Source organism: Drosophila subobscura, chromosome A (genome assembly GCF_008121235.1).
Source record: "Drosophila subobscura isolate 14011-0131.10 chromosome A, UCBerk_Dsub_1.0, whole genome shotgun sequence".
Lineage (NCBI taxonomy): Eukaryota > Metazoa > Arthropoda > Insecta > Diptera > Drosophilidae > Drosophila > Drosophila subobscura.
The window spans coordinates 19,247,943-19,266,763 of NC_048530.1; the positions used below are offsets into that span (position 1 = coordinate 19,247,943).

At 54.6% G+C, this 18,821-nt stretch overlaps 8 protein-coding genes across 10 annotated transcripts; 5 read left to right on the forward strand and 3 right to left on the reverse strand.

Moving 5' to 3' along the window:
- Positions 1-267: 267 nt before the first annotated feature.
- Positions 268-2,995, forward strand: LOC117903811 (serine/threonine-protein kinase Nek5). The gene has a single exon (XM_034816248.1). The coding sequence runs from the start codon at positions 504-506 to the stop codon at positions 2,718-2,720; it is 2,217 nt and encodes a 738-aa protein (XP_034672139.1). The 5' UTR covers positions 268-503; the 3' UTR covers positions 2,721-2,995.
- A 120-nt stretch (positions 2,996-3,115) lies between these two features.
- LOC117903814 (acetyl-CoA acetyltransferase, mitochondrial) lies at positions 3,116-4,540 on the forward strand. The gene has a single exon (XM_034816254.1). The coding sequence runs from the start codon at positions 3,231-3,233 to the stop codon at positions 4,467-4,469; it is 1,239 nt and encodes a 412-aa protein (XP_034672145.1). The 5' UTR covers positions 3,116-3,230; the 3' UTR covers positions 4,470-4,540.
- A 400-nt stretch (positions 4,541-4,940) lies between these two features.
- LOC117903817 lies at positions 4,941-7,285 on the reverse strand. Its single transcript, XM_034816257.1, has 3 exons — positions 6,574-7,285; positions 6,004-6,508; positions 4,941-5,941 (listed from the first exon to the last, which is right to left on the reverse strand). Exons 1-3 carry the CDS (start codon positions 6,900-6,902, stop codon positions 4,943-4,945), a joined length of 1,833 nt encoding a protein of 610 aa, XP_034672148.1. The 5' UTR covers positions 6,903-7,285; the 3' UTR covers positions 4,941-4,942.
- A 706-nt stretch (positions 7,286-7,991) lies between these two features.
- On the forward strand, positions 7,992-9,977 carry LOC117903231. Its single transcript, XM_034815131.1, has 3 exons — positions 7,992-8,350; positions 8,405-8,927; positions 8,984-9,977. The coding sequence occupies exons 1-3, from the start codon at positions 7,992-7,994 to the stop codon at positions 9,935-9,937; spliced, it is 1,836 nt and encodes a 611-aa protein (XP_034671022.1). The 3' UTR covers positions 9,938-9,977.
- A 105-nt stretch (positions 9,978-10,082) lies between these two features.
- Positions 10,083-12,508, forward strand: LOC117903816. Its single transcript, XM_034816256.1, has 2 exons — positions 10,083-10,901; positions 10,954-12,508. Exons 1-2 carry the CDS (start codon positions 10,098-10,100, stop codon positions 11,980-11,982), a joined length of 1,833 nt encoding a protein of 610 aa, XP_034672147.1. The 5' UTR covers positions 10,083-10,097; the 3' UTR covers positions 11,983-12,508.
- LOC117903815 lies at positions 12,428-13,184 on the reverse strand. Its single transcript, XM_034816255.1, has 2 exons — positions 13,139-13,184; positions 12,428-13,069 (listed from the first exon to the last, which is right to left on the reverse strand). Exons 1-2 carry the CDS (start codon positions 13,174-13,176, stop codon positions 12,511-12,513), a joined length of 597 nt encoding a protein of 198 aa, XP_034672146.1. The 5' UTR covers positions 13,177-13,184; the 3' UTR covers positions 12,428-12,510.
- Positions 13,185-13,385: 201 nt separating this feature from the next.
- On the forward strand, positions 13,386-15,748 carry LOC117903813. 3 transcript variants are annotated; one of them, XM_034816251.1, is made up of 3 exons: positions 13,386-13,536; positions 13,784-14,231; positions 14,285-15,748. In XM_034816251.1, the coding sequence occupies exons 2-3, from the start codon at positions 13,855-13,857 to the stop codon at positions 15,741-15,743; spliced, it is 1,836 nt and encodes a 611-aa protein (XP_034672142.1). In that variant the 5' UTR covers positions 13,386-13,536; positions 13,784-13,854; the 3' UTR covers positions 15,744-15,748. The 3 variants fall into 3 exon arrangements, with proteins under 3 accessions (XP_034672142.1, XP_034672143.1, XP_034672144.1); XM_034816252.1 differs by having other exon boundaries at positions 13,410-13,536; positions 13,764-14,231; XM_034816253.1 differs by having other exon boundaries at positions 13,445-13,536; positions 13,748-14,231.
- Positions 15,749-15,784: 36 nt separating this feature from the next.
- LOC117903812 lies at positions 15,785-18,307 on the reverse strand. The gene is made up of 3 exons (XM_034816249.1): positions 18,004-18,307; positions 16,867-17,856; positions 15,785-16,807 (listed from the first exon to the last, which is right to left on the reverse strand). The coding sequence occupies exons 2-3, from the start codon at positions 17,716-17,718 to the stop codon at positions 15,785-15,787; spliced, it is 1,875 nt and encodes a 624-aa protein (XP_034672140.1). The 5' UTR covers positions 17,719-17,856; positions 18,004-18,307.
- Positions 18,308-18,821: the final 514 nt, after the last annotated feature.

An 18,821-nucleotide genomic window follows, 5' to 3' on the forward strand; every position in this document is an offset into this window, starting at 1 on the left:
TAAGTAGTGCAGAATGCATAAATATGTATATATTTGGATAATGAAAAGCAGGGAAAGGCTAGGTGTGTTACCAGTAATGTTTATATTATATATAAATTGTTAAATAAACATCTGTTCCATTTCCTTAAGTTGTTTTAGAAGCTATGCCGGCAGCATGTCGTTCCTAGCTATTTCTTCTATATGTTAGCGGTAATGGCAAGACCTAGCGGGCAAAAGGTTAGGCGAGCAGCACTGTCAATCTTTTCTGTATTTTGTTGTTTCCCTTTTCGCAGGTAGCTTGTTTGTGTGGGTGCGTCGGCGCAGCAGCCTTCGCTTTGCCCGAAAACCCGTATGAAGAGGCTGAGAGGAGGCCAGCCTGGAGTTTAGTTCGGTTTCGGACTTTGACGCGAAAGTACAGATACAGGAAGAGAAATTAGGAGGAGGAGCAGAGCCACGAAAAGAACGGAATTACGCGTCGTCCGTCCCCCTACGATCGCTCCCTCGCACCCACACACGCACACAGAATGAGCGACAAGCCGCAGAATGTGGCCAGATCCGGCGAGGATCCATCGGACTTTGCCCATAAGACGCTGCAGGATTACGAGGTGCTGGCCGTAATGGGCAACGGCTCGTTCGGCACCTGCTACAAGGTGCGGGACAAGAGCACCGGCGAGCTGTTCGCCTGGAAGGGCATGAACTACGACAAGCTGGACGACGACAAGTGCGACTCGCTCGTCTCGGAGATCAGCATGCTGCGCCAGCTGCAGCATCCAAACATCGTGCAGTACTACCACCATCTGGTGAACCGCGAGGCCAAGTCCATCTACATTGTGATGGAGTGCTGTGCGGGCGGTGATCTCTCCCAGCTGATACAGCGTGCCCGGGCGCAGCGGCAGCGCTTCGAGGAGCGCTACATCTGGCGCGTCCTCTTCCAGCTGTGCCGCGCCCTGCAGGTGTGCCACAACAAGATACCCAACGGCACCATCCTGCACAGGGACATCAAGCCGGCGAACATATTCCTGGACGCGGCTGGCAATGCCAAGCTCGGTGATTTCGGTCTGGCGCGCATGCTGCGGCGGGACCAGAGCTTTGCCGCCTCATTTGTGGGCACACCGCACTACATGAGCCCGGAGCTGGTCAAGGGACGGCAGTACGATCGCAAGAGCGATGTCTGGGCCGTGGGATGTTTGGTCTACGAGATGTGCGCCCTGCGACCGCCCTTCCGTGGCCGCGCCTTCGATCAGTTGTCCGAGAAGATTGCTCAGGGCGAGTTCAGCCGCATTCCAGGCGTCTACAGCTCCGATCTGCAGGAGATTATTGCCTTCATGCTGGCCGTGGACCATGAGCAACGGCCCGGCATCGAGGTGATCATCCGACACCCGCTGGTCGTGCGCAACATCTCGGAATTGGATGGGGAATTCCCCACTCTGGTGCAGGCTGGCGAGGATTTCAATGTGCCCGGCATGCCCGGACGACTCTTCGAGGATCTGCCAGAGCTATCGAGCACCATGTTCACGGAGCAGTACAGCTTCAACGAGGATTACGGACAGCGACGGCTGAGCGTCACGGGTGTCTTCACGCCGGATCTGCGCAGCGAGCTCTTCTACTCGGCCAAGCGTCGCATCTTCCCCGCCACGAACAAGGTCCAGCAGTCGGATCCAGCGCTCTACGAGAGCATTCGACGCGAAGAGCAGGATGCCGATCAGCCGCAGAAGAACCGCCTGGAGGAGGCTCCAAGTCAAAGTCAAAATCAAAGTCCTCGCCGCCTCACGCAAAACATTTTCGATGATGTGCTGCAGACGCGTCTGCATGCCATCCGCGCGCAGGAGTCGCTGCTGCAGCAGAAACTGATCGAGCTGCAGGCACGCGAGAATGAGCTGCAGCTGGCCGAGAAGCGTGTCCAGGCGCTGCAGCGGGAACTGCTCGAGAAGCTGCACCAGCAGCCGTCAGCAGGCACTTCCTGCAAGTGCAGCCAAACGGGCATGGCAGCTCCACCCATTCCGCCGCGCAGGCCACACACAAAGGTGCACCACGATGACACCTACTGCACCATTGAGCTGAACGAGACCTCGCCCACGGTGGCGAAGCTCAATCTGGCCACACTGCCGGCACCGAAGTCACTGCAGAGCCACGCCAACACCCTGCGCAAGGTCACATTCCAGTCGCCACAGAAGTTCGTCACTTACGGCATAGAGAATGTTCCTCCGCCACCACCTCCTGCGGCAGTTCCTCCACCCACTGTGCAGCCCATGCAGATGAGCGTCTCCAGCAATGATTCGGGTGACAGCCAGGCCTCCTCCACACGCCGCAAATCCATTCTGGCTTTGTTTGGACTCAGTCGAGGCTCCAAATCGGTGCCCAAGCCAGCGGCTGCTGCACCAGCCAACCAGCTGCAGGCGCCACAGCCTGTCATTAATCGATCGCGGCCACCGTTGGCTCTGAAACCGCCGGCAGCACAACAGCCAGCGGGACCAGGACCGGCACCAGCACCAGCGGCACCGCTGGCCACACTCTGGACCAAGGAGCAGAAGAAACAAGCCTTTGAGCTGTTGGCGGCCATGAATGCGGCCGAGAAGGATGCGGCGGGTGGCGGCAGTGTGGCCGGTGGGCGTCGCCAGCATCTGCGTCAGTCGGTGCGGGAGCGCAACTCGACGATGCAGAGGAATCGCATGCGTCGCTCCCTGGTGGTCGCCGGCGGTGGTCCCCAGAAGCTGTCGTCCCGCGAGCAAATGCTGATTTAGGGACAATCCCAGAGCGTGCAGGAAGGAGTCGGGTGCCAGGGGCGGTTCGGAGCGATTCGCGCCTTGTGATGTGGAATAATGTTCCGTTATGCAAGCATACAACATACTATAACTATATTTTTTTTGCCACTATTCCTTTTTTTTTGTGTGTTTATTTTTATGAAGGTCTTTCAATCCTGTTAAGTGTATTATTAGTTGTAAGACCATGCCATATCTGTGCAATTTGTAATGGGAGTAATCAATCCTCTTTGGCAGTACAATATCTTGTATTGTATTGAATAAAATCAGAAAAGATTTACAAGAAATTCGCAATGCGCCGTTAAATTATATTCAAAACGATTTTAGTGTTGCTACATGGCCAAAGATCAACAGCTGTTCGCAGTCGATAGGTGGGTGAAATCGATAGGTCGCACTTGTTACGCAAGCGAGCAACAGGTTTTTGATCTGATTCAGATTATATTCCACATCGTGTGATCTCTCGGTTTAATCATTTAATTGTCAACGTCCGTGATGTCCGCCAATCTGCTGCAGGCTACGCGCAACCTCTGCGCCCAGGCGCGTCGCTCGTACAGCTCCAAAATCCAAGATGTCTTGGTGGTGTCCGCCGCCCGCACACCTATCGGCAGCTTCCAGAGCCAACTGGCACCGCTGAGTGCCACCCAGCTGGGCGCCACGGCCATCGAGGCGGCCATTGAACGAGCCGGCATCGCCAAGAGCGACGTCAATGAGGTGATCATGGGCAATGTGGTGTCCGCGGGCCTCGGACAGGCACCCGCCCGCCAGGCGGCCATCTTCGCCGGCCTGCCGACCAACGTGTGCTGCACGACCGTGAACAAGGTGTGCTCCTCGGGCATGAAGTCCGTCATGCTGGGCGCCCAGTCGCTGATGCTCGGCTATGCCGATGTGGTCATCGCCGGCGGCATGGAGTCCATGTCCAATGTGCCCTTCTATCTGAAACGCGGCGCCACACCCTACGGCGGCGTCAACCTCACCGACGGCATTGTCTTTGACGGCCTCTGGGACGTCTACAACAAGTTCCACATGGGCAACTGTGCCGAGAACACGGCCAAGAAGATGGGCATCTCGCGGGCGGACCAGGACGCCTACGCCATTCAATCGTACAAGCGCTCGGCCCTCGCCTGGCAGGCCAATGCCTTTGCCAACGAGATCGCACCCGTCAAGATCCAGCAGAAGCGCAAGCCCGAGGTGACCATCAGCGAGGATGAGGAGTACAAGCGCATCAATTTCGATAAATTCGGGCAGCTGGCGACGGTGTTCCAGCGGGAGAACGGCACTGTGACCGCCGGCAATGCATCCACGCTGAACGATGGCGGCGCCGCTGTCGTTCTGATGTCCGCCGATGCGGTGAAGCGTGCGGGGCTCAAGCCTCTGGCGAGGATTGTGGCATTCCAGGATGCAGAGACCGATCCCATTGACTTCCCCATTGCACCGGCCTTCGCGGTGCCCAAGCTGCTGGAGCGCGCCGGCGTGCGCAAGGAGGATGTGGCCATGTGGGAGATCAATGAGGCCTTCTCCCTGGTGGCGCTGGCCAACATGAAGAAAATGGACTTGGATCCTGCCAAGGTGAATGTGCACGGCGGCGCCGTCTCCCTGGGTCATCCCATTGGCATGTCCGGTGCCCGTCTGGTCACCCATCTCGCCCACAGCCTCAAGCCCGGCCAGCTGGGCTGTGCGTCCATCTGCAATGGCGGCGGCGGTGCCTCCTCCATTCTGATCGAGAAGCTCTAAGGAGCTCCAGGGAGTCCGTGACTCTCCAGCCAACCAGAAATGCATTTATTTTCTAACCGATTGAAATTGTTTAATGTTTAAATATTGTTATACAATGTGCTCGTCCCTTTCTCTTCCCCTCTAGCTGTCCCTTTCTTGAGCAACAAATGGAATTTTTTGTGATTTGCATAATAAAATTATGAAAGGAAAATACAATTTTATGGCATTACATAAGGCTGCCTATTGAACTGTCTTATCTGTTAAATATAATTAAAGTATTGGTTATAAGCAGACTGCAGTTAAATTTAATAAATTTAACTATTTAAATTGTTGATCCCATTCGATACTCGCGCTGCCAACTGTCTTCAATCTTAGCTATCGATGACACCTCAAGTCTGCAAGCAATTGTATTCCCCCATCACTATATAGCATAACGGATATTTATTTGCCGGTTTTTCTATTTTTACGTTTCTACAAAAAAAAAGTGTGTTCCTTCAGCTTGGAGTGTGTCCCCACCTGACCGACATGAGCTCCCAAAAGAAAACAATCAGTGAGCAAAAGTATAGGGCAGCGGCAATGGCATAAATGCCCCAGAGATCCGGCTGCCTGATGCTCTTCTCGCGGTACAGGAAAGTGCTGCGAAAATATTGCTCGCTGGCCAATTGGCCGGCCCAGTAGTGCATGAGGCCGACGGCGCGAATGGACATGACCAGGTGGTCGAACTGCACCACCAGATGCGAGTGCTTCGGCAGATAGATGGCCAACTGCTGCTCCAGCACGTACTGCGGCACAATGTAGTAGGCGCCCGCCTTGTGGCCACGCTGCGTGAGGTGGAGCAGCGCGTCCTGCGCGAGGAGTCCAAAGAAGTGAGGATGTGTGCCCGCCAATGCGCCCTCCGAGCACTGATCCAGCTGACGCAGTATCTCATCGTCCAGTTCGGACGCCACAATCACGGATCGCAGGCTGACAAATTGCTGCAGGCTGGACACCACGCGCAGATCCTGCAGGGTGATGCGACTCATCACAGCCGTATAGCCGCGCTCCACCAGCTCCATGAGGCTGCGCGGCAGCGCCTGGTGCACATGGTAGCGCAGGATCAGATAGAGCAACGCCGAGTACATGGCCCGCACGATCAGCGTGAAGCAGAGCCAACTGCCGAAGAGCAACTGCAGGGAGGCCTGCTCCAGCGGGGCCACGGGCACGCCCAAGGCAGCACCGTAGACTGCCAGCAGGAGGGAGACTCGATCTCCGACGCGCCAGCACACCAGCAGCAGAATGCCAAAGAAGCCGAGCAGACTGCCCAGCAGGAAGAGCCAGGCAATGGTCTGGAAGGGAAAGAACCAGATCTCCAGGCTGGTCAGATTGTGGGAGTTCAGCAGCAGGCAGCTGACCAGCTTGTTCGAGTAATGCGGAAACACGGCCGTCAGATTGGCAGCATACTGGATCCGCTTGCGCACATAACCAATGGCCAAATGGGCGATACGATCCTGCATCTAAAGGAGGAGGCAAAGTAAAAGGAGAAGGCAGAAGGCAGCTGCTGGGGCTGATCACTCACCAACTGCTGCAACAGCTGCTGCTCCGTCCAGGTGGTGTGACTCTCCTGCTGCTCCTGCAGTCCCCGGAAGCGTATGCTGAAGTTCATCCGCTTGGCCAGCTCATGGAGCAGTCGACCCTCCAGGCCACGCAGCTGCTGCCGCCCATCCACATCGAAGAACGGCTGGACACGCCGGGCGAGCACCACCAGCGGGCACTGCTGCAGATTGCGCAGCTTCGCGGGGAAGTAATCGCGATGCTGCCACGCGCCAGCCGCAAATCGATTGAACTCCGTGGGCATTGTGTCGCCGCACTGGCGATGCGCCGCATACGGAAAGTACGTGTGGAGCAGCACCTGGCCGCCAGAGCTCTGTGTCATCACGTTGCAGTTGATGAGCTGATGCCGCCAGCAGTACTCGAACACGCCCAGCATGTCCTGCGGTATCAGGGCATCCCGCTGCTGTAGGAATATAAAATAATACTCGCTGGCATCGGACTGTGCCGTGTACGTGTGGATCTCAATGTCCCTGCAACAGAAAAGAGCACAGAATGAACAGAGGATTACCGCTCTTGCACGTGGACTTGAACCTACAGCAGTGCGTCCAGCGAGTCAACCAGCAGCAGATTGTGCGTACGTGGCCCCTCGATGCGCTGCCGACTCTGATTGTGATTGTGATGCACCAGCTGTATGATCATTGTGTCCACGCTCTCGTACAGCAGCTGCATGATGTTGCGATAGAAGTTGAGCGGACTGGGCCGACGGCAGGAGAGGATCACAATGAAGGCAGGGGCGAGGCTCTGGTAGAAGTCCTCGATGAACACGCGCAATGCGCTCGCCACAAACTGATTGATGGCCGCCGCCTGCGTCTGGGCACCGCTGTACTTCATCGATTCAAACTGGAGCAGGCTGGTTATGTTCATGTCGCTCCGCCGTGCTGCTTACTAAACCCATGCTAGCCCAGCTCTTCCAGCGGCCACCTGCCAGCTGCTGCTCCAACGCATTTCCTCATGTTTGACTCTCATTAGTGGTCGCCGCTGGACGATGGTCGACCAAAGTCAAACAAAAACTAACTCCATTGTGAGGTCATGCACGACGCTCAAACAATTGCCTAAAAATATACCAAAGTAGGCTAAGGATGTGCCGATATGCCATCGTTAAAGGTGGTGGGTTCGAAGGTTCTGCTGGAGGAAACCCTCACTGAACCTTCGGCTTAAATTAGCTGGCAAAAGTCAATTAGTTTCAGGAGAACTTTGGATATTATGATGATAAGCTTAAGACAAGAAAGACTCAGCCAGATTCTGAATGCTTTCACTCTGAAATGTATTCCAGTTCCTTTATTGATGTTTCTGATGTCCATGATTGACCCTTTTAAGGCGCAGATCTGCCGCTCGTAGCCTAAGATACGCTCCATAAGATCAGACATATCGCTCTTCTGCACCAGGCTCTGTTCTGTACCCTCAGTTTATCGTAGCGAGTGAGTCCCATGTCGCGTCAGTCAATGAATTCATGAGTCTACAGCTCCTTGGCGTTATTAAATGGCTCTGGAACACCCATTGCTTGGTGTCTTTAATTTCCACACGCTGAATGTAGCAGCGAGTGGGATGCCACAACGAGCGTGTGTTGCCTGGACAGAGCGAGTGTTTTGCCAAAAAGTTAAATAAATAATTGACTCGCGAAATATCAAGACTTTTCCACACATGGAATGATATTGAACAATAATAACCATCAAAAGGATCCAAGCATGGCGTCACAATATAAAGTACAGTTGCCTCAAGCCATGAAAACCTCATAACCTCAAATAAAAACCAGAAAGAGTGTCCACAAAGCGAAGTGAAACCCACAATTAGAATATTTCTGTGTGTGTTTTCCCATAGCCACGAATCAATTGGATATTTGCTTTTAATTAGCTGAACATAAGATTAAGATCTAAGACGGCATCTGGCAGGTCAGTGCCCCAAGTTCATGCTGAGGCCAAGCCTCAGACCCAGAAGGAGGTTTGACGTCGCAACATGAACACCAGCAGCAGCAGCAGCAGCAGCAGCAGCAGCGCGATCTACAGCAGCTATGTGGAGCGTTCCCGCATCGATCTGCAGGTGGAGGAGGCGAATGTGTATGTGGCCCAAGCGCTGCGGTATGTCATTGAGAATGTGCTGGCGCAGCTGAGTGCCACGTTGGTCGTGACCATTTCGACGAGGGACAAGGGCACCGCCCGTTGGTTTGAGTATGTCATGAACACGCTGGTCTATTCGTGGCGCGTGGCAGCTGTCCAGCTGCTGCGCTTCAGCACGGACATTGAGCGGTTGCGGGTGCGTGTGCCTGGCAGGAAGCGTTTCAATCTGCTGCTGGTGGACTCCTACGAGGGGCTGCTGTGAGTGCACTGCTGCAGCGGCTGGACTTGTATTGCATTTTCCATTCTTTGCAGCAACACAAACATTACCGAGGACAACGCGGACTTTGATGATCCGGAATATTACTTCATCTTTCTGCAGACGCGCGATCATCTGATACCACTGGAGCTGCGACTGATACTGGACCATTGCCTGGCGCATTATTGGCTGCACTGCAACGTGATGATACAGACAGCCGAGGTGGATGTGCTCGTTTATAGCTACTATCCGTACACCTCGGAGCACTGCCAGGCGGCACAGCCGGTGCTGGTGAATCACTTTGATGGCCAGCGCATGGTCAATGCGACAATGTTTCCCGATAAGCTCGCTCAGCTGCATGGCTGCCCCATTTCGGTGCTCACCTGGCACCAGCCGCCATTCGTGGAGCTCGCCTGGAACGACGCGGATGGTGGGCTGCGTGCCAGCGGCTTCGAGATTCAGCTGGTGGAGCATCTGGCCCGCTTGCTCAACTTTACAGTGGAGCTGATCAATCTGACGCTCGTCCAGCCGGAGCTCTATCGCCTGGCCAATGGCACCAGCGAGGGACCCATGGAGTGGGTGAGTTAAGTTCAGTCCTGAATTAACCTTCACTGTAGCTTCTCTGTCTGCTGCAGCTGCTCCAGCGGCGTGCCAATCTGAGTCTTGGTTACTTTCGTAAGACGGCGCGGCGGAACCAGCTGCTGACCACTGGAATGTCCTACTACTCGGCGCCACTGGTGGCCGTGCTGCAGCGGGAGAGCTATCGCTTTGGCTCGCTGGCGCTGCTCACGTTCCCGTTCGAGTGGTCCGTGTGGCTGATGCTGCTCGGCTGCCTGGCCCTGCAGATGGCCATTCGGAGAGCTGCACTGCCAGCGCTGGAGCTGCTGTTGGGTCAGACGCTGACGCGCCTGCCACGCGCTTGGCTGCCCAGACTGGTGCTGGCCCACTGGCTGTATGCCGTGATACCGCTGAGGATCTGCTACCAGTCGCTGCTCTTCCATCTGATCCGCATGCAGCTGTTTGCGACGCTGCCCAGCTCCCTGGAGCAGTTGCTGGCGGAGAATTTCCATGGCGTGTGCACCGCCAATACGCTGCGAATGCTGCACGCGATGCCGCTGGTGGCACGCCGCACGGAGAGCTTCTCGGGCCTGCACACGCCCTACGATCAGGAGGTGCTGGACACGCTGCAACACGCTGAAGGCGCCAAAATCTTCGCCATAGCCAGCATGGACGTCGCGCTGGCACATCTGCGCTCCAGCAGCCAACCGGACAGCTACCATGTGGTGGGTCAGCCAGTGAATGTGGAATATGCCGGCCTCTACATGCCGAAGCATTCGTATATGTACGAGAAGCTGAACGAGGCCATAAGGCGACTGGATGACACGGGATTCATACACGCCTGGCGACGTGCCGCCTTCGTGGCTCACCGCCGGCAGCAGGATGTGCCATTGGCTCAGGAGCGGCGTCGTTACATCAGCAACTCCCAGCTGTCTGGCGTCTACAAGCTGCTGGCACTGTTGTACACCATTTGTGGCCTGGTCTTTGCCATCGAACTGCTGCTCCAGCGCTGGACGTTGCGTGGAAATTAGCCTCTGCCACGTGCCTGTGACCATTAATCATGGGTCAAAGTTTTGCCCTGTTTCATCCTCTTTTTTCTCTGCAATTAAACGGAAAGTTAAACACAAAGCGAGTTGCTGGGCTTGTGGCCCCCGTTCGTGTGTGTTGGGTCATTCGTGTGGCAATCGGAGGATGAACATAACCGGTCTGCTCAGCTCGTACTGCGATCTGTCCGGCGAGCAGGAGAATCAAATAAACGAATTTGTCGCACGCGCCCTGCTGCACATTGTCCATCATCATATACTCAGTGTGACGCCCTCGCTGGTGCTCATCCTGTGCTGCCGCAGCGAGCATACGTGCAATTTCTACAACGAAATGATGAGCACTCTCTTCCGCAACTGGGGCCTTGCACCGCTGCAGATTGTCAAGGTGGAGCAGGGTGTGCCCTGGCGGCCGGTGGCGGGACGTCGGCACTTCAATGTGATATTTACGGACTCATTTGCGGCCTTCTCCGAGATACGAATGGAGTACTATGCGCGGGAGTACAACTACAATGAGCATTACTTCATTTTCCTGCAGGCACGCGACCATCTGCTGCAGCAGGAGATGCGACAGATCTTTGAGTACTGCTGGCGCTATCATCTCATCCACTGTAGCGTCCAAGTGCAAAAGTCCAACGGGGATGTGCTCATCTACAGCTATTATCCGTTCAGTGAGCGCAGCTGTGCGGACATGTCGCCGCGTCTCATCAATCGCTACAATGGCAGCACGCTCCTCGAGCCGGAGATCTTTCCCCGCAAGCTGCGAAATCTCTTTGGCTGCCCCCTGCGCTGTGCCCTGTGGAATGTGCCGCCATTTGTTGAGATTCGCTCGGAGAGCAGCGTCAGCGGTGGCTACGAGGGTCGCCTGCTACTCACCCTCGCCGAGAGAATGAATTTCTCCATTGCCGTGCGCCAGCTTCAGGCCAAGAATGTTCGCGACGAAGCCCTCGAGCTGGTGAGTCTTCCCGTTAATCGGGATGATAGATTTGTAATCGATATTTCTGCAGCTGCGACGCCACGAGGCGGATCTCACGCTGGGCGGCATACGGCAGACGGTGGACCGCAGCTTGATGGCCACCTCCACGCACAATTACTATCAGACACGCGAGGTTTTCGGCATCCTGGACTCTAGCTTTGAGCTGAGCTCGCTGGACATTCTCTTCTATCCGTACCGCCTGCAGATATGGCTGGCCATTGGAGGAGTGCTGGCTCTGTCGGCGCTGCTGCAGCTGGCCATTGAGCGGCTGTTGCGCGAGACGCGGCCCGAGTCGAGGCTTTGGTTGAATCTGGAGCTGATATTTGTGGGCATGCCGCTGCTGGTGGCGCCACGCTCGCACACCGGACGCCTCTACTGCCTGCTGCTGATGCTCTACACGCTCATCATTCGCACGGTGTACCAGGGACTGCTCTACCATCTGATTCGCACCCACCAGCTGAACAGATGGCCGCAGTCCATCGATGCGCTGGTGCAGCAGAACTACACGGTGGTCGTCACGCCCGTGGTGCACGAGGTGCTCTCCGAGATACCCAGCGTACAGCACATGACCTTCCGCATACTCGCCGACGTCGAGGAGGGAGCGGCCCTCGAGTATCTCGCAGCCAATCCGCAGAAGAGTCGCCATGTCTCTGCCTCCGCGCTGGACATGTACATCCACTTCAATCGCCTGAGTGCGGAGCGGGCGCAGCGGCTGGGCCAGCGCACGGGCCAGCCCGTGGAGGCAGATCACTTTGAGATCATTGCCGAGGACATTGTGAGCATGCAGATGACAATGTACCTCAGCAAGCACTCCTTCCTCATCGATCACCTCAACGATGAGATTATGTGGATGCGCTCCGTCGGCCTCATCTCCATTTGGGCACGCTGGGAGCTCTTCGAGAGCTATCTGCGCAACGAGCAGGCCTTCAAGCAGCTCGGCCTCGTCGAGCTCTATGCAATGTTTCTGCTCGTGATGCTCGGTCATCTGCTGAGTTTGTTCATCTTCCTGCTGGAGCTGCTATCCCAACGATTGGTGCAACTGCAACGCCTGTTCTTGTAGGAGTCTCCAACCCAACCCACTGCGGTGTCCGGCGATTTGTAAACCTCTTACGGGCCGACACATGCCGTTTGCATGTCGCCTGACACTGACTGCTGGGGGTGGGAGCGTGGGTGTGGGAGGGGCTGGGCCACAACAAAACCTTCGCCCTCTGCTGTCTGAGGCATGGCACAACCTGTACGTCCGTGTGTGTCGCGCGTTGATGGTGTTAATTTATGGTTATGCGCCTCATGCATAATACTGACACCGAAACCTGTCACGCACATGCCCCACAGCCATGGTGGGGTTGGGCTCGTGGACTCCCCCCACCCATGTGTACGCGCAGCAATTAGTTTAAGTGATGAACACAGATTTGTTAATGCATTACAGGTCACAGTCACGGCTTCTATGGCTTATCAATCGCTAGGGAGGGCATACAGTGCGCCTCACAATCGATAATTCATGCTGGCTCTGTACAAATGTGCCATAAGCGAAAGGCTATCGAAAAAGAAAACTGAACCCCTGCACAATCTCAACAATTATTAAAATATATTAACAAGAAATGCTTCTACAACGAGACTTATCATCCTCTTCTTCATCGGAAGAATCTTCATCAGTCAGCCACAAAATGCCATCGAGTGTGAAGCGAATAAATTGCACTTCGGCAACCAATTCGTATTCTTGAAGGGGTGCCACGATCATAGGAGGTTCCGGCTCGACATTACGCATCATAAACTTGATCCACTCCTCCTCTAGGGTGGCCAAGTCCATCTCAAAAGTGGAGTCGGGTGAGTATTCCCCATTGAACACGTAGGTGGCATGGGAGCGGCGGCCTATGTCAAACCAATAATCGGCTGCATTCGGCTGCTTCTTCAATGTGGCAGACTTCTTGTCGGGGCTGGCAAGATTCTTGCACTCTGCAGCAGCAGGCTTGCTTTTCGAAATGTCTTCAACTACCACGGCAGCTGGGTCAACGACAGCAGAATCGAAGAATATGTTCTCTTCAATAGAGTCCTCTTTGGGTTGCTCAGAGCAACATGAGAACGGCAAGTAGCCTTGCAGCATGCTCAAAACTGAGCACACGCCGTCAATGTTAAGTGCCGACATTTTCCTATAGATTAAACACACAAACGAATAAACTTTTTTTTTTCTCAAATTATTTAAAAAAATTTAAATTTACTTATTTTTAAGCTGCTTACTGCTGGGAGCTGTGCTCATCTCGGATGTAGGAAACATTATGAGAAATAAGTGAGGACTTCTCAAGCCTATTGACAGTAAAGTCAACCACAATGACAGCTAGTGGGCAGGAGTTCATTTTTTCGAAAGTTCTATGCGAAAATGCACCAAAACTTGGCAATCTTTTCCCATAATTATTTGTTTGTTTTTGGCGCTAATTAGCCCATTGTATGCGATAGGGAAAAGGCTATTATCGTTAGTGAGAGAAGAACACGCACCATCGATACATCGATAACTTATCGACACTAGTAGGCGCTGACACAAAATTCCAATTTGCACAAATCGCAATTTTGCAGCATTAAAAACAGCAATTAAACCACGTAAAGGTCATTCGTGTAACCAGTAAGTAAACCCATTCAATGACACTAGTGGCTCTGAGCAGCCTGAGCATGATCATCCTCAAATTTGAGGACCGAATTCTTAAGAATGCAGGTGGCAATGATCCACAAAGTTGAGGCTGTCCAAAAATATTCCATAAAGCTTTCAAGAATAGTTTCTATTGTTGTGCTATGGCTGTACCGAAACGCACTGTACCTGCAAAAATATATTTTAGCAATTGATTGAAAAAGATTCCACTGGGAACTTTCAGCACTCCCTGCGGCCCACAATCGATTGCGAAATTGCAAGTGGAAACCTAAAAACCGCTTCGATGGTGCAAAAATGTCAAACAGTTTGGCCAGCGACATGGAGCTGTCGAGTGCTGGGTTTCATGTGCTCCACATCCTGGCACTGCTCCAGGTGCAGGTTGCTGCTTGGCCTGTCGAAGAGTCGCCGCATCTGCCGTTGGTGAGGAAGCTTACCGAAGCGCTGCATCGCATCCGCGTGAACACTTGTGCCGCCCACAATCTGAGTGCTTTCATCAGCACGGACTATGAGCATCTGGACGAGAAGGAGGCGCGATTGGTGCGCTGTGTGCTGGACTACAGCCTGAGTCGTGAGGAGCTGGTGCCCGTGGTGTTGGCCTCGCAGCTCAGCCCCGAGCAGAGTGTCCGTGTGCGACTGCAGCTGCTCTTTGTCCAGAGTCCTGAGCAGGCAATGTGAGTTGTAAAATCGAAGACCAAACATGGGAGTAATCATAATCCATTCGCAGAGCTGCCTGTTCTGCCTTGGAGATCAAGGGCATGTACCTGATTGTGTGGCTCACATCGCAGCCGGAGGTGAGTGTGCAGCGGAGCAGCATGTCCCAGATATTTGGCCACTTTCTGCATCGTTTGTACAACTTGAATGTGCTGCTGCTGCTGGCCCACATGGAGAGATCGACGCTGCAGGCATTCGCCTTTCTGCCATACACAGCCGGCAGCTGTGCCAGCACCGAGCCCGTGGAGCTGCCCCAACGGGAGTGGCGTCTACGCGAGATGTTCCCCTATCGACTGGGCAACATGCACGGCTGTCCGCTGAGCGTGATTGTGTGGCCAATAGCGCCGTACATGCACCTACACTGGGAGCAGCCTCGGGGCGTGGATCAAGTCGAAGGCCTCGACGGAATGCTGCTGAGGATAATGGCCAGCAGAATGAACTTTACCATTCAGCTGTTGCCCAACGAGCCGCCCGAGCTGGTTGGTGGCTCCAGCTACCTAAATGGCACCATGACGGGCGCCTATCGCATGCTCCTCGATCGTCGGGCAAATCTCACATTGGGCTCGGCCGCCTGCACGCCGGAACGACAGGCACACCTCACCGCCACGTGGCCGTACAGCCAGATTGCCTACGTGATTGTCCTGAAAGCGCGCGGCAGGTACAGCAACTACGAGATAATGCTGTTCCCCTTCGAGCGCTACACTTGGCTGCTGCTGGGCGGCCTGGCCCTGGTGCATCGTGGCCTGGGGCGTTACTGCCGCCTGCCCGCTCCCGTGGTGGCCGGTTGGCTGCTCTGGAGCTTCGTGGTGCGCGCCTGCTACGAGGGTTCCGTGTTTAACTTTCTGCACAATGCACCGACCAAGCCCTTGCCGCACACCTTTGAGCAGATGGTGGGCGCAGGGTTTGGCGTCATCACGGATCATGCCACACACCGCATGGCGCTGAAGGTGCAGGCATTCGACGGGCTCATACAGGTCAGGCCCGGCCAGCCGGTGGACATATTCGATGCACTGCTCGAGGAGCCACCGCTCACGGGCGCCTTCACCAGCGTCACCTTCCTCGCCTACCACCTCACGCAGCACAAGGAGCGGCGCCAGCGCTTTGTCATACTCGCCGAGAAGATCCTCGACAATATGCTGTGCATGTACTTTCCGCGCGACTCCTACTTCCTGGACATTGTCAATCATTTGCTGTTCCAAATGCGCAGCTTTGGCCTCTTCCAGCATCACTCGCAGCGCCTGGCCTGGGCCAACCTGCCGACCACAACGGATGGCAAGGGTGCGCACAGGGGCAGGCTTCTGGCCTCGGCTGTGGATGTGCGGACGGGCTTTGCCGAGTCCATGGGCTTCATTGTGGCCGCCCTGAACTGCCTGTGCGGCGCCTTGGCTGTGGGCATTTGTGTGTTCGGCCTGGAGCTGCTCAGCCGGCGGCCACGCTGGCGTCGATTGGCTTTGATAATGGAAAGATTGTAGCGAAGCATTTTCTCTTATTTTAATACATAATCGTGCAAAGCTTAAGCTACATAACGATTGGCCACATCCAGGGCGCGGCGGAAACGGGAATGCCTCAGTGCCAGACGCTCCAGGACAAAGACCATGCCAGCGAGCAGCTGGAGAACCATCAGGCAGAAGAAGATGCCACTCAGCTGCACAATGGTGAGGGGCTGGGGCTCCGCGCTGCGCCGCTTGGCCATGCGCTCGATGCGATCGAGATACATGCGGCGATAGCGGTAGATAATGCCCGACGACATCATGGCCATGAGCAGGCGATCGATGCGACGCTTTAGGTACGAGTGCGGCCGCATGTAGAGCGTCAGTGGGGCAGTCATCAGGGCATCGGGCAGCACGGTCAGATGTCGCCTGGTCGGGCCGGATAGATAGTCAAACTCATAGACGGTGGGCAGCAGCAGCGGCACGGCTATGCCCGGATCATCCTCGTCGCGCAGTCGCAGCAGCGACGCCTCGTGGCTCCGTACCACGCGAATGTTTGAGCTGAGCAGCGAGTCGCGGAAGACGCCCCTCAGCGCTGGCAGCATGTAGAACGCATAGCCCTTGGCCACCACCTCCGCCATCGACTGCAGCGGCGTGCGCACCTGAGCGTCCTGCAGGATCAAATACAGCTGGCCCGTGTAGGCGGCACGCAGCACCAGCGTCTCGAGCAGCCACATGACCAGCAGATAGCGTGAAAAGTTACGCCGCGGCGTGTGCAGCGCCAAACCGCCGAGGAGGCTGTACCACAGGCCCAGACACGGCAATCGATTGCTTCTCCCCAGCACCAGCTCCCGCACCGCCGGCACCGGCAGCAGCTGCAGCACGGCAATCAGGCTGAGACCGATCAGCAAACTCACAATCAGGCAGGACCAGATGATGTAGCGAAATGGTTTCATGAGCCGCTCCAGCGGCTTCATTGTCCCGCCGCCCGGTATGACCAGCACAATGGGAAAGTTCGTATAGGAAATGCTCGGCAGCATCACATCGGAACGTTCCTTGCTGTACATGAAGCACACGAAAGTGATGTTGGCCTCGCCCTCTAAGATCTGCAAAAAGCATTCAAAATTATCGTTTTAAAGTCAAGGGAAAGTGCAGATTTCTTTACCATTTGGAGTATGCCCGTGACGCTGCCGTTGGGCATTATTTGGCCACGATCTTTGTCCTGACGCTCCACCAGGTTGATGGTGAAATTCATGCGCTCCGCCAGTGAGTTGAAGATCATTCCCTCGATGCCGTGCAGACGGCGACCGTTGGGCGAATTGGCATCGTCATCGATGCGCACATAGGGCCGATGCTCGAAGGTCACTGCGATCAGTTCGCAGCCATGCATGTTCGTCAGTTTGCTGGGAAACAGCTTCCGCCTGAGTCCAAACTCCGCAGTGGAGGGCACGCCCTGGAAGGAGCCATAGTACACGGGCAGCGACGACTGGCAGCGATGCGGTCCGTACGGATAGTAGGTGTACATTTGGACAATGCCGCGTCGCGTCAGGAACACATTCACGTTGAGCACGTAGATGTTGAGTAGTCGCCGGAACATGATCTTGATCGTTTCCAGCGGTTGCGCCTCCCTGCCCGTGTAGACGATGATGAAGTAGCCGTTGCGCTTGTAGGCGCTGCCTGGCTGCAGGAGATAGCGCTCCAGTCGGATGTAGGCACGCAGGCTGTCCAAAAACCAGATGGCACTCGGTCGCCCCGTCACCCCGCTGGGCGGTGGCAGTTCGTCGAGGTTTTCCGTCATGTCCATGCGCTCATCCTCGAGGAGAAACTGAATTTTACCCGCACCCGAGGCTCGGTCCAAGGTCGCGTCAATCAGATCGTTGTGATAACCCCGACTGCCAGCGCTTGTGGCAAACTGCACGAGGGCCAGGGCCGTGCTTGTCGACTGCCCATAGTAATGGTCAATGGCCCACACAATGGCGTAGACGAGGCTCACATTGTGTACGGCGAACGGCAACATGATTCCCCGGTGGCTCCTTTGCAACTGTCGTCTGTTTGGATGGCATTTTGTGTTTTTCCTGCTGTTGCATGTTTCGTTTAACGAGAGTCGTTACTGTAATGTTGCGTGTTGGCCGCCTCCCTCCAATATCGCTGGCATCTGCAAATGCATTATAAATTAGCATTAAATGTATATTATTTACTCAAACTATATGTTTTTACAACATGTGTGGGTCCATCGGATGAATCTTCACCACCACCTACTACGCTGGCACTTTTAAATGCATTTTAATTGGAATTTAAATACCTTTGTTTACATTTTTATATACAGTTACTTACAGCTAAGCTTCGGTCAGTGCTGGCAAACAGCACACTTCCCGTTTCTAATGGTCAGTACTGGAAAACGCTTGCACTGCTGATGAGCCGATAGATCGATGCTCTGATCATCTCTAAATAACGGCATTACCATCACCCCCACCCCGCGTACTCAACTAACGGAATGCAGCGTGCTTCTTTGATTTTTCATAGTTTTGTCCATGAGTAATTTCACAATATTATCTGTGTCTTGGCATGATAAATGTGCATCAGCAGTCAGATTCTAAAGGTCGCTGGACTGCGGTGCAGTTATTCGGGTACATGTGTGTGTGTGTCTTTTCCGCTGAGTGCAGACGAAACCACAGCAGCACCCGCTGCTGTCGCTGCTGCTGTGCCAGAACAAAAAAAAACAATCTTTTCTTTTGTTTCTCTTGTCTGGACAAGCAGAAAAGCAGAAACGAGCTGATCTCAGCCATTTGATCTCCGCAATGGTGACACACATTTTGATCGGGGCGGCAACGCTGCAAGAATTTCTCGGAGCAGAAGAAACTCCAAGAAGCTATGAAGGGCACACCGCTGCCCACCACTTGCCAGGGACGGACTTCATTGGGCCCAGGGTAGAGCATATATTATGAATAGAGCTGTTCGAAATGTAAGCACTCATGGAGTGATTAATCATATTTTGAAGGAATTTCCAATTCTTACTTAAGGTAAGGCCTTCCGATGACTACCCCCGTTCGAGCAACTCCGCCCCTGGACAGCGACGTATTGTTTACAGTGCATCATTTACGCTGATTCTGTGGAACTTTG

Bases quoted from the DNA above. Each gene is read 5' to 3' on its own strand.
- LOC117903811 (XM_034816248.1), top strand. From the start codon at position 504: ATGAGCGACAAGCCGCAGAATGTGGCCAGATCCGGCGAGGATCCATCG.
- LOC117903814 (XM_034816254.1), top strand. From the start codon at position 3,231: ATGTCCGCCAATCTGCTGCAGGCTACGCGCAACCTCTGCGCCCAGGCG.
- LOC117903817 (XM_034816257.1), bottom strand. From the start codon at position 6,902: ATGAACATAACCAGCCTGCTCCAGTTTGAATCGATGAAGTACAGCGGT. The intron at 6,509-6,573 runs GTAGGTTCAAGT...TTTCTGTTGCAG, and splicing joins GACTCGCTGGACGCACTGCT to GGACATTGAGATCCACACGT. The intron at 5,942-6,003 runs GTGAGTGATCAG...CTCCTCCTTTAG, and splicing joins AGCAGCTGTTGCAGCAGTTG to ATGCAGGATCGTATCGCCCA.
- LOC117903231 (XM_034815131.1), top strand. From the start codon at position 7,992: ATGAACACCAGCAGCAGCAGCAGCAGCAGCAGCAGCAGCGCGATCTAC. The intron at 8,351-8,404 runs GTGAGTGCACTG...CATTCTTTGCAG, and splicing joins GACTCCTACGAGGGGCTGCT to CAACACAAACATTACCGAGG. The intron at 8,928-8,983 runs GTGAGTTAAGTT...TGTCTGCTGCAG, and splicing joins GCGAGGGACCCATGGAGTGG to CTGCTCCAGCGGCGTGCCAA.
- LOC117903816 (XM_034816256.1), top strand. From the start codon at position 10,098: ATGAACATAACCGGTCTGCTCAGCTCGTACTGCGATCTGTCCGGCGAG. The intron at 10,902-10,953 runs GTGAGTCTTCCC...ATATTTCTGCAG, and splicing joins GCGACGAAGCCCTCGAGCTG to CTGCGACGCCACGAGGCGGA.
- LOC117903815 (XM_034816255.1), bottom strand. From the start codon at position 13,176: ATGAGCACAGCTCCCAGCAGTAAGCAGCTTAAAAATAA. The intron at 13,070-13,138 runs GTAAATTTAAAT...TTTAATCTATAG, and splicing joins AGTAAGCAGCTTAAAAATAA to GAAAATGTCGGCACTTAACA.
- LOC117903813 (XM_034816251.1), top strand. From the start codon at position 13,855: ATGTCAAACAGTTTGGCCAGCGACATGGAGCTGTCGAGTGCTGGGTTT. The intron at 14,232-14,284 runs GTGAGTTGTAAA...ATCCATTCGCAG, and splicing joins CAGAGTCCTGAGCAGGCAAT to AGCTGCCTGTTCTGCCTTGG.
- LOC117903812 (XM_034816249.1), bottom strand. From the start codon at position 17,718: ATGTTGCCGTTCGCCGTACACAATGTGAGCCTCGTCTACGCCATTGTG. The intron at 16,808-16,866 runs GTAAAGAAATCT...TGCTTTTTGCAG, and splicing joins TCACGGGCATACTCCAAATG to ATCTTAGAGGGCGAGGCCAA.